Raw genomic sequence first — 12,632 nt, 5'->3', positions numbered from 1 at the left:
TCCGATCTGATACTTTGCAAAGCATTAAGAAAGAAAAAAAAGAATGCTTCAAAGCTGTCCCATAAGGTTTGTTTTTTATTTAAATATTATCCAAAAAGATTATCAGAGGTTCAGCAGCATAAAATGTAAACAAATCCTGAATTGTAAACAAATTGTCCCTCCAGAGTTGCCGTAGGGCTGTGGTAGGTGAGGTTTCGTCGTTAGGTGTAGCTGAACCTGTTGTCTCGACTCCTGACCATTTATTGCTCATTAGCCGCACTCAGTTAGGCGAACCCAGGATACTCTGTTACAATACATTGGAAAGCGGAGGCAACAATGAACAACATAGATGAAAAACCTGACCATTCTTTTTGTTTTGATTCCTCTGATCTTTCATTACCGATTCCGATTTTGTAAAAATAACATGATCGGTGCCGATACCCGATCCGAGGATCTAAATACAACATATGAAACAATTTGCATGAATCAATTACATGTAAAGTCAAGACATGATTAGACACGAATTCCAACTGGGCAGCGCGATGGATAAGATGAACCCACTGGACACAATGTGAAATATGCAAATTAAGCAAACACTCAACACTCAAATATTCGGCAACTCACACCAAAACAATGCAGACTGATAGAGAGCTCTACAGGTCAGAGGACAGATGTGTGTTTGGTTATAGAGTGAACAGTCCCGCTGTTATTATTGAGAGATAGTCAGAAAATGTAAAATGCTCAGATTAAAGATTACAACAGGCCTCTTGACCCTTCGTAGATTATCTTTATTATTGCAACAAGTGTCTTCAGACAAACCTCTGAAGAGGATGGGCTTATGCTTTGGGCGGAGACCACTAAATGTTTATTGTGTGTAGACAAATAATTCTGTGTGTCCCACCTGCCTGGGGAAAGTTACACAGACAGGAACAGTTGGACAGAAGGATCCTCCACTCACTCTGTGTCCTCTACGTGACGGTGAGTAAAAGTCTTTATCAGCCAGAAAGCAGCAGATATCATGTGTTTAAACTGTTCCGCTAAAACACAAGTGTAGATTAATGCGTCTATCATGCGTCACCCTGCAGCAGAGATGAAGAGAACACAACTGAATTTGTTTCAACAGTTTGATCAGAGACACTCACAGTAACACAGACTAACAGTGAGACACACAGTAACATATGGTGACTGTGTGAAGGCCTGTTGGACGTCCTGACAGAGCAAAGAGAAAGAGAGACAGCTTTACAGTTACAGCCAGGAAGTTATTCCATTTAGGTCAAATAAAATATACAGTACAGGGCTGGCACGAGATCAGATTCTTATCATGGCCAAAAGAGTTCATGAGCCTACATCTGTATAAAATAATGGACACAGATACGGTGATGTCACCCATTGGTTTGTGGACTCCCGTTTTCAAGTTTGGCATTTCGCCTGTCGCCTTATTAGTTTTTTTGGAGCCAGAGGTGACCATATTTGGGTGAGAGGCTAGCGCTGTGGAGGAGTGAGAGGTGGATCTGACTGAGGAGATGAGGATGATGTCACTTAGAGCAGCCCCGCCCTTAATATATGCAGCTTCAAGCCTTCATAACATTTAAATGGATGAGTTATATAAAAATTCACTCCTGTACAGCTGTCATAAACGGGGACTTTAGCTATAGAGACCAAAACAGTTTTTGTGTATCAGGCTGTAAACATGTTTATTTCTGCTGTAAAGTTTTAACATGGAGGTCTGTGGGGATTGACTCACTCTTAGCGCCAGCCTCAAGTGGACATTAGAGGAACTGCAGGTTTTGGAACTTCCTGTGTTGGCTTCATTTCACTAAACACAGTGTTTTGTATCCATACAAACGTTACAGAATATTTTACCTTCATAAGCTCTTCTGATAATTTTTTTATTTTCTTTTTTTGGTGTGTGTGGAAAAAACATATTGGATACCAATTATTACTGAAACCAGAGTTTTTATTTTTTGTTATCTTATGTTGTACATTTCAGACACCCGATATCACATAAACCAGATTTTTACATTTTATTTTATTTAGTGTGCATGAAAAAACATATCAGACATTTATTATTACTGAAACCAGAGGTTTTTTTTTTTCTTTTTTCATCTTATTTATTTATTTATTTGGTGTGTGTGAAAAAAAACACATGGAACACCAAATATTACTGAAACTTGAATTTATATTTTATTTATTAACCAGGGTTATTTTTTTATTTGATTCTTTATTTTTTGGTGTGTATGGGAAAAACACATTGGATACCAATTATTACTGAAACCAGAGTTTTTATTCTTTGTCTTATGTTATTTGTTATCTTATTTATTTTGGTGTGGATGAAAAAAAAACAACATTTCAGACACCCGATATCACTGAAACCGAATTTTTTTAAATTTTATTTATTAATCAGTTGTTTTATTTTTATTTTATTTAGTGTGCACAAAAAAAAACATATCAGACATTAATTATTACTGAAACCAATTTTTTTTTTGTTTTTTATTTTCATCTTATTTATTTATTTGGTGTGTATGAAAAAAAACCCACAGGGAACACCAAATATTACTGAAACTTGATTTTTAATTTTATTTATTAACCAGAGTTATTTTTTATTTGATTCTTTATTTTTTGGTGTGTATGGGAAAAACATATTGGATACCAATTATTACTGAAACCGGATTTTTTATTGTTTGTTATCTTATGTTATTTGTTATCTTATAATTTAATATTTATAATTTTTATTTTTTATTTTTTGGTGTGGATGGAAAAAACAACAACATTTCAGACACCAAATATCACTGAAACCGGATTTTTTAATTTATTAATCAGTTGTTTTATTTCATTTTGTTTGGTGTGCATGAAAAAACAATATATCAGACATTTATTATTACTGAAACCAGATTTTTTATTTTTTTGTTTTTTATTTTTATCTTATTTATTTATTTATTTGGTGTGTATGGAATAAAAACCACATGGGATACCAAATATAACTGAAACCTGATGTATTTATTTTTTATTTTTTATTTTTGGTGTGTATGGGAAAAACACATCAGACATTTATTATTACTGAAACCAGAGTTTTTGGGGGGTTTTGTGTGTGTGTGGAACAAACATATCGGACACATAATTTTTCATCTGGAGGTTCTTTTTTTGTTTTGTTTTTGTGTGTATAGAAAAAATATATCGGACACCAAATATTACTGAAACCGGATTTACTTTTTTATTTATTTATTTTTTATGATGTGTATGGAAACTAAAACACCTGAAACCAGAGTTTTTTTTTAATTAATTAATTTTTTTTAGTCTGTAGGGGAAAAAAAAACATCAGACACTTGTTATTACTGAAACCGAATTTCTTTTTGTTTTTAATATTGAATACTTGAAAAATAGGCAGTGCACATATTTCCCTCATCACAACACCCTGGTCAGAGACTGTGGGACATCTTCAGTAGCTTTTCTCCATTATATTCCACCCTGTTGTGTTTTATGGTGTTTCTAACACGCCCCCTCGTACAGGCAGCCCTCCATTGGTTTTGTTATCCAGAGGGGGAAGTGGGCTGTACTGGAGGATTTTCGGAGGGGAAACATACACACACAGACGTATTGTGCTTTACAATGCTGATCAGTAAACATGTAGCAGCCTGGACACGTCTGATCCATGTTAAACCTCAGATGGTGAGCTCGAGGGATCGTCTGGTTTAAAGGTAACGTCAGGTCTCCATGTTTATTTATTATAATCCTCAGGCCGACCTCACATCTGCCTCAGCGGCTCATGGCAGCGCCGCATCCTCAGGAGGGTGATATAACACCGGCCGGAGAGTCCGAGGAGAGCCGGGGGATCCTTCCCTCAGCACAGTGCTAACTCTCAGCTCCTTTACACTGATTTAAAGTCCATCATTTATCAGATGAGCTGCCTGTGAAGTCAGACGCCATGATTATTATGGGCTGGTTTGTATATTTGTGCTTCAGAGTAGCGAGACTCAAGATGTAGTCAGTGTTGCCTAATCATGGCCCTCATGTCCATCCAGGCTGGGAGGGAAGTACATAATACAATTTATAACCTGTCTTAGACCATTTATAAACAAGTCTCTATGAAAGAAATAATAATAATGACAAGACTAATGTTGAAATATTCTCAACATAATGATTCCAATGACACCAGATGTGTCCAGATGAGATATAAGTGGATTTTTGTTGTTGTTGTTGTTGTTTATTTGCTGTAGTTTCTGTATTCCTTTGTGTCTCAGCAGCAGGATGTTAAAGTAAGACCCATACAGATGTTATAGTAGGGGAGACTGGGTATGGTTGTAACATGTTTTGTCTTACCACATACAACTTGCTTAACTGTTGTTTTAAGGTGGATTTATACTTGTGCGTCAGCCCTATGTGGTGGCTATGCTGTGTCCTACGTCCATGTGAGCATTTACACTTGTGCAGTGGTGTGTCTGTGTCACGCTGCAGTTACACCTCCAAAACACTGGTCAGCGGTGGGGTTTCTGTGAAGTGTTGTGAAGTTTAGTTGATTCAAAACACACATTAAACACACATTAAACATGGCTTAATAGAGACAGTTTCAAACACAGGTACACAAATCAGCTTCACTATAACTCACAGCATTCACAGACAAACACTTGTCTTTGTCTGGACACATTTTCCCCACAAATACACTGGGCTAATTTATACAATGTAAAATGCCATAGACTTGTGCTAATAACATTAGCATGTTGTATTTGTGGGGAAAATGTGTCCAGATAAAGACGTAAGGAGTTATAGTGAAGCTGATTTGTGTACTTGTGTTTGAAATTGCCTCTATCAAGCCATGTTTAATGTGTGTTTATTGTGTGTTTTGAATCAACTAAACTTTATAGCACTTCACAGAAACCCCACCACCGACTAGCGCACAAGTATAATTGCTCACAACGGTGTAGGCCACGTGCGTAGGCTCTGCTGCACAAGTATAAATCCCCTTATAGCAGTAGTGTAGTAATGCAGTTTCAACAGCTTGCTAGCATTATTAGCTCGCTAGTAATCATTAGCATTGCTAGCTATCTAGAATCATCCAACTTTAGTAGCAAGCTTGCTGGAGGAAGACATCCTGAATTAAAAACAGCTAGCCTGAGGGAAAGGCTGAAATGCTTTTAGATAACCCATTACTTGGTCAGGATTGGGATTTTAGTTTGTTTTATTTAGTTAAATAGCTTGTTTTGTTCTCTGGGACGTCTTGACCCAAATGTGAGGCAAGACCCAGCCACGCAATCATCCCATTGCTACGACCATACTCAGTCTTCCTGACTACAACATCCAAAATATTTCATGGAGTTTTATTAATTGATTTATGATGTCATTTTATTTATTATGGTATCATGTCATTACTCAAACTTTTACCACACTGCCTTGTGTCCGACAGGTTATGGATTCGAACCTTCCTTGTTTTATCCTCTTCATCTTGATTGGCTGTGTCACATGCTCCTCTGATGATCATCACCACCACAATGCCACCCGTCGCTACGATTACTGTGTGCTCGGAGCCGGGCCTGCAGGACTGCAGATGGGATACTTCCTCTCCAAGGCCAACAGAGACTACATCATCTTGGAGAGGAACTCAGGACCGGGCAGCTTCTTTAACAAGTAGGAAACTTTGTGATGACATATTGAACAGGAGACACAAGAAATTAGAGATGTTCTGATACCACTTTAATTACAGTACCTGAACTTGCACATCGTCCGATACCAAGTACCAATCCGATATTGTTGCGTTAAAAAAAGGTATGTCTCAGGCTCAACTCAACAACTGACGGGTGGACAGACTACCCGCATTTTAGGCAACGCAGTATCGGAAGAACTCTACAAGAAATGGTGCTTGGAAATTGCACCTATCTACCCTCCTGAATCACCTTTGCCTTCTCTGCTCTGTTTTGTGTATCAAGGTATCCCAGGCACAGGAAGCTCATTAGCATCAACAAGATCTACACAGGAAGGCAGAACCGAGAGTTCAACCTGCGCCACGACTGGAACTCGCTGCTAAGTGATAAACCTGACCTCCTGTTTAAGAGGGTGAGCAGTGAGTTTTACCCTCCAGCCGATGCCTTTCCGCTCTACCTTTCCATGTTCGTGAAGGAGCTCGGGCTGAGGGTCAGGTACGGCGTGGACATTGGCAGGATCAGGGCAGTGCAGTCATCCACCGGCAGGAGCTACATCCTGACTGATCAACATGTGACAGACTACACATGCAGGTAAATTTGTGTCCCGCTGAATCTGAAATGATCTTATATTGGTTTGGGTTGTGGATTGCATCGTGCTGTCCTCTGTCCTTCAGCGTCCTACTGGCAGCCACAGGTTTGTGGGTCCCTCAGAAGGTAGAGTTTCTCGGGTCTGACCTGGTTGAAGGCTACGAGTCCATCTCCACTAATCCAGAGGACTACAAGGACCAGGCCGTACTTATCTTGGGCAAGGGGAACTCGGCTTTCGAAACAGCGCAGAGCATCCTGGGAAGAGCAAGTCGGGTGCACATGCTCAGTTCCAGCCCTGTTCGACTGGCTTGGCAAACTCATTATGTTGGAGACCTCAGGTAGTGCTAAAGATTTGGTGATTTCTTCCCTTATCTGTTCTGTCTCTACGATATGTGGTTCCCAAACTTTTTATTTCAGAACTAGTCCCCACAGCCCTGTTAGAAAACCTCAAGTACCCAGTGTGTAGGCTGTTTTGGTCAGGTCTGCATTCATACTCCCACTTTGGATGGCTGGATGTTGTATTATTTATAAGCTAACTATTTTAACCGTTTATCTGTCACTAATCTAACTGTTTAAAGTATTAAATTAATTGCTTTTAACGCCATTTTAACCATTAACCCGTTACTTTTAGCTAAGTATTTTAACCATTTTTTTTAAACTTTTAGCTAACGTTAACTATTTAAACTATGTTACTTTAAGCTAACTATTATAACTGTTGGTCCATTTCTTCTAGCTAACGATTTTAACTGTTTATCTATTTCTTTTAGCTAACGATTTTATCTGTTTATCTATTTCTTTTAGCTAACGATTTTATCTGTTTATCTATTTCTTTTAGCTAATGTTAACTCTGTTACCTATTTATCAGTTACTTTTTGCTAACTGATTTTATCATTTATCCCTTACATTTAGCTTACTATTTTAACGATTACTTTTAGCTAACTATTTTAACCATTTTTCTGCGACTTAAGCTAACATTAACTATCTTAACTATTTTTCCACTACTTTTAGCAAAATACTTTAACCATGTATTTATGACTTTTCGCTAATTGTTTTAACCATTTTTTTTAACTTTTAGCTAACGTTAACTATTTAAACTATGTTACTTTTAGCAAGCTATTATAACCGTTGGTCCATTTCTTATAGCTAACGATTTTAACTGTTTATCTATTTCTTTTAGCTAATGTTAACTGTATTAACTATTTATCCATTATTTTTGCTAACTGATTTTACCATTTATCCCTTACATTTAGCTTACTATTTTAACGATTACTTTTAGCTAACTATTTTAACCATTTTTCTGCGACTTAAGCTAACATTAACTATCTTTACTATTTATCCACTACTTTTAGCAAAATACTTTAACCATGTATTTATGACTTTTCGCTAATTATTTTAACCATTTATCCATTACTTTTAGCTTACTATTTTAATCGTTTTTCTGTTACTTTTAGCTAATGTCAAGCATTTTAACTATTTATCCATTACTTTTAGCAAACTATTTATTTATGACTTTTCGCTAATTATTTTAACCATTTATCTGTTACTTTTAGCGAAGTATTTTATACATATATCATTTCTTTTAGCTAACTATTTATTTATGACTTTTAGAACATTATTTTCACCATTTATCCCTTACTTTTAGCTAACTATTTTAACCATTTCTCTGTTACTTTTAGCTAACTACTTTAACTGTTTACCCATTAGTTTTATGCTCAGTTCACACTACACGACATTTTTAAAGTTGTCAATAATTGACCTAGCGCTAAAGCGCTTAAGGTGGGGCCTCTGTCGGGGAGCTCCAGTTGGCGAGTGGACAATCAGGGCTAAAGTCATGTAGTGTGAGGCATTAGTTACCAATTCAACTGTTCATCCATTACTTTTAGCTAACTATTTGTCAGCTTCACCAACCTTTCTGCTTTGGATCTATCAGCACGTATAATGCAAAGTGACATCTCGTTTTTGTTTTCAGAGCTGTGAATAATGAGCTCATAGACACATATCAGCTGAAGTCCCTCGATGGGTTAGTGGAGGCAAGCCTGGACAAAATAGTCATCGTTCAACGAAAGGAGCAAGGCAGGAGGAGATCGGGCACCAAGAACAAAGAGAAGAAGAGACAGTTGTACTTGACTTTAAAGAAGTACATACAAGACAAGAACAGCTCTGAGGTGACAGGAGACGAACTGCCGGGGTATCACTTTGACAACTTCTCTATGCGAAAGCCCTACGACCGTGTGATTCGATGCCTCGGGTTCAGATTCAACTTCAGCGTATTTGACAGGTATGGACTTATGTAACATGGAAGGCTTTTATTGTGTTGTGTCAATATCCGTACATTAAGTAATGTACTGGCCTGTCGACAGATGCCTCTCTGTTGTATCTTATTTCCATGTATAAGAAAGTCCAAGCTGTTTTATTTATGTAACGTTCAATCTCCTGCAGATCTGCCTGCCCTCCAAACAGTGACAATGCAAAAGGGAGGTTGCCGAGGGTGACAGCCTGGTATGAAGGGACCAACACCCCTGGTTTGTTTGTGCTGGGAACTGCTGCTCACTCCAGAGACTACCGCTTGTCTGCTGGAGGCTTCATCCATGGATTCCGTTACACAGGTGAGAGTCCAACAGGTGTTTGTTCATTTGTGACATTAAGAGCAAACAATGCTCCATTCATTCAAAGCATGCTCTCTGCTACAGTTATCACATCTATATGGACCATGAACTCTCAACTACCTTTGTCAAAATAGAGTGCTGCGGGGATGACGTTTTTTTTGTAGGACTACCTGGAAGTTAGTGCTGCTCTGGTTCCTTTAACAAAAAGGAAATGGGATTTTTTGCAAATAAAACAAAAGGTTCTGACACTCAGCAAGATAATCAGAAGTAAAAAGCTAACTACAGTTGCATTAATTCAACGTTGCCACCTCAACGAGGCTGTAAAGCAGTGTCCGTTGTGATTACACTCTGCAGTCTCATATAGCCACTTGTTAGCAATCGTCTTTTTCAATGCGGCACCCATAGCCCCATGCAACAGGTTCAGTCACTGTTAAGGTAAACACACTCTACAAGCTGTGTTGTATTAAAATAGAAATCTTTATTTGTTACAAAAATAGTCCCACAGATACAGTTAGCTTCACCCTGGCAGAACAAGGTTGATTGGTTGAACTGGAAAACAATGGCGGCCCACCAGCAGGTGCACTTTAACACCTAACCACTGTCAGTGCATGAGATACAAGTCCGGCGGGACCAACTTTAACACAACGTCAGTTCCCCTTGGCTACATCAAGACAGAACTGACTACTACTACATTTTACTGAAATCATATTTTTATTTAGAGTCACCAATTAACCTGCGTGTCGTAGCTCTGTAGTAGCATTTCCCAAACTCTCTTTTTTTTTCTGGCAGTATCTCTCTTTGCTGCCTGTGGCCTTTCCTCAAACAAAACTGGTCTCCTTGTAATAAACAGACGAGGAGAAAGACCACGAAATGTTCGACGTTCTCCATTGTGTCCTTTTCTGAATCATGTTTCCTATGTCACTTTATGTGTTGTCAAGCTAGTTAGTGGTTGACGCGGCTACGACCAGCCGGTAACAACTACACCTACATATAAAGGGTACTGTTTATGGTGGAAACGCTAGGGTCTAGGTTCCATGTCTGAAGGGTTAGTTAGGTTTGGTTCCAAAGGTACCATACTGAAAGTGTTTGGTGGAAATGGAGCTTTAGGGCCATCAGTTAACCCATCACTCCTGCAGCACTCTGTTGGAGTGACTGAATGAATTGGACAACTGTATATTTTAATAAAGCAGCCTTTTGTGCCAGTTGTACATGTAATTAAGGTGATATTTAAATACACTGTGTGTATTTCCTGCCACAGCGCGAGCTGTACATCGTGTGCTTGAACAGCGTTACCACAGCAACCCCTGGCCATCCACAAAACTGTTGACAACGCAGCTCCAGTCCTGGATCCTGAAGCGGGTCGGTGAGGCCTCTGGGCCATACCAAATGTTTGAGGTGCTGGGGGACGTTATACTTCTTCGAGGGTAAGTGGATGTTATTTTAACATCAGCAGGTCAGGAGGTATTAATGCCCAGACCACCTTAACTGTCTGGATGCCAAGACATTACATCACCTGACTGTTTCACAATACACAAATGTACAGTTAATCACTTTCATGCTCATCATATGTTGGTCCTTTCCTCTCTCCATGACTCTCAGCTCTCACTGTGAATATGTGGAAGAGTTTACTCTCCAGGCGTTGCCTCAGTTCACCTCTCTGTCGGGTCATGAGGTCACCCACCACGGACTGATAGTTCTCATCATGCAGTACGGGAAGAAGAAGATAGACTATCTGGGGCGGGGCAGGGCGGAGACAGACTGGACCAAAGCTTGGCAATCCAACTTTTTGCATCCTGTTTTATACTACTATGACACACTTCCTACTGGTGAGGACAAACACATTAAAACATTTATTATGAGGAGAAGAATTACTGTAGTTTGACAGGGAACAAACTGTGAGTGAATGTTAAAGATTTTTTTTTTTTTCCCCCAGAGGAAGAAATGAAGCTCCGTCCCCAAGGCTGGCCTTTACCGAGGCCCAAAGCAATCCATCACATGGTGGAGGACTTCCTCACAGAGTGGGAGGGTCCCATATCTCATATCCAGCCACTGCGGCGCTTCCTCGAGCACTGTGTCCAAACTGACCTCAGGGCCTTCTATGCGGGTAAAGCTGCAAACATTATTCTTGAAATACTAATTTAACACTGATCTGTGTGGGTAACTGCTTAACATTACTGATTAATATAAATCAAGATGTTTAAATATATTTGGTTTGTAGCTTATGCAGGATTTATACCTGTGTGTGTAGGCTCTGCATAGAGCCGACGCACAAGTATAAATCCTGCGCTACAGAGAGCAGACCAGCAGCATTTATCCCTGATTGTACATCAGATTAGGCGTTTGACTGGTTCCTGTGTTTTCTCATGTCTTTCAGAATCATGTTTCCGCTCATCCCTCACCCACCGAAAGCCGCCGCTGTTTTGTCAGCAAGGGTACTTGAAGCATCAGGGTGTCGCTCACAACATGCAGCTGTGGCAGCGCGATCATGACACTGGACTGATGCCTGTCGAGCAGGATGCGGACACATCAGGGGCCGACCCCGCATTCCCCAAATACCTGGCACAAGCTGGAGCCTCCGTGTCTTCAGGACTGAAACTTGACTTCTGATTGTTTTACTCGAGCGTGATAAAGCTCTGTCTACCATGCTGTTAAGGTCCCTCAGACTTGCTACCTCCAGCACCCATGATAACTTCCTCCATGAGACCAAATATTTTGACAGAATATCATCCTACAGATCAGTGGTTCTCCACGTTTATGGCATGTGACCCCTTAAAGGTCCAGTGTGTAGGATTTAGTGGGGATGTACTGGCAGAAATTGAATTTAATATGATATAATAAGTGTGTTTTCTGTAGTCTCACCTGAAAATGAGATTTTCTTTTAGTTATCTTAAAAGGAGCCTTTTATGTCTACATAGGGAGCAGGTCCTTGTCCACAGAGATTGCCATGTTGCACCGCCATGTTTCTACAGTAGCCCAGAAAACCAAACACTGGCTTTAGATAGGGACATTGAACAATGAACACTGAAGGAATTCAATTCAGGAGAAGTGTCAGCTGGTTGTGATGTGAAATCCTCACCACTAGATGCCACCAAATCTTCCTAAATCTTACACACTGCTCCTTTAAATTACGTCAGTTTCTACCTACAAACTCTCCTCACCTGATGTAAATGTCTCACACTTGACTGTTTCAACCAAAGAGTGACTTTCCTTCTTTATTTTGATCATGCTTTAAGGGGCAAATGATGCAAAATTATCCAATAATTCACAAGTCAAAAAGCAAAGATTAGAGGAAAGATATATCACAGCCCCTCAGGCTGCATCATCATGCAACTTTTTGGGAACCCAGCCCCCACTGCATATCACTGGAGAGGCACCTTATCTCTGGAATGCTCCTTTATTGATATTCCTCACAAAATATTTACATATAAATCAGAATATAACATTTTCATATCATGGAAATCGACATTATATGAATATATATAGACGGAGGGTGGGTGTTACAGAATGATTATGCATATATACATTATACATGATGTTACCTGATTACAGACTGTTTTTTAATTCAAATAAAAGTGTTTTTGGACCATTATTGCTTTTTCACAGTGTGCATACGTGAACCAATCATTTGTCCGGCCAGAAAACATTGCCATGCTTATGTTACAGCTTAGGTCTCTCAGATCTGCTGCTTCCAACACCCATAAAACGACCTATTTTATTTTATTTTTTAGAACTTATATAGCCAAACCCATTGATTAGAAAAATTACATAAATAGATTTTCTTTAAAGGAATAAAAAAATAGTAATAATAATTGTCCTCCCCTTTTTA

At 39.1% G+C, this 12,632-nt stretch overlaps 1 protein-coding gene across 2 annotated transcripts; it reads left to right on the top strand.

Moving 5' to 3' along the window:
- The first annotated feature begins 825 nt into the window (after positions 1-825).
- foxred2 (FAD-dependent oxidoreductase domain containing 2) lies at positions 826-12,392 on the top strand. 2 transcript variants are annotated; one of them, XM_078161068.1, is made up of 10 exons: positions 826-957; positions 5,378-5,598; positions 5,898-6,203; positions 6,287-6,538; positions 8,170-8,478; positions 8,640-8,806; positions 10,065-10,230; positions 10,406-10,632; positions 10,740-10,910; positions 11,181-12,392. In XM_078161068.1, exons 1-10 carry the CDS (start codon positions 841-843, stop codon positions 11,411-11,413), a joined length of 2,169 nt encoding a protein of 722 aa, XP_078017194.1. In that variant the 5' UTR covers positions 826-840; the 3' UTR covers positions 11,414-12,392. The 2 variants fall into 2 exon arrangements, with proteins under 2 accessions (XP_078017194.1, XP_078017195.1); XM_078161069.1 differs by lacking the exon at positions 826-957 and adding an exon at positions 3,526-3,674.
- Positions 12,393-12,632: the final 240 nt, after the last annotated feature.

The sequence above is a fragment of the Epinephelus lanceolatus genome, chromosome 18 (assembly GCF_041903045.1).
Source record: "Epinephelus lanceolatus isolate andai-2023 chromosome 18, ASM4190304v1, whole genome shotgun sequence".
NCBI lineage: Eukaryota > Metazoa > Chordata > Actinopteri > Perciformes > Serranidae > Epinephelus > Epinephelus lanceolatus.
The sequence above is the reverse complement of the archived record's forward strand: the minus strand, read 5'-3'. Positions and strand labels throughout refer to the sequence as shown.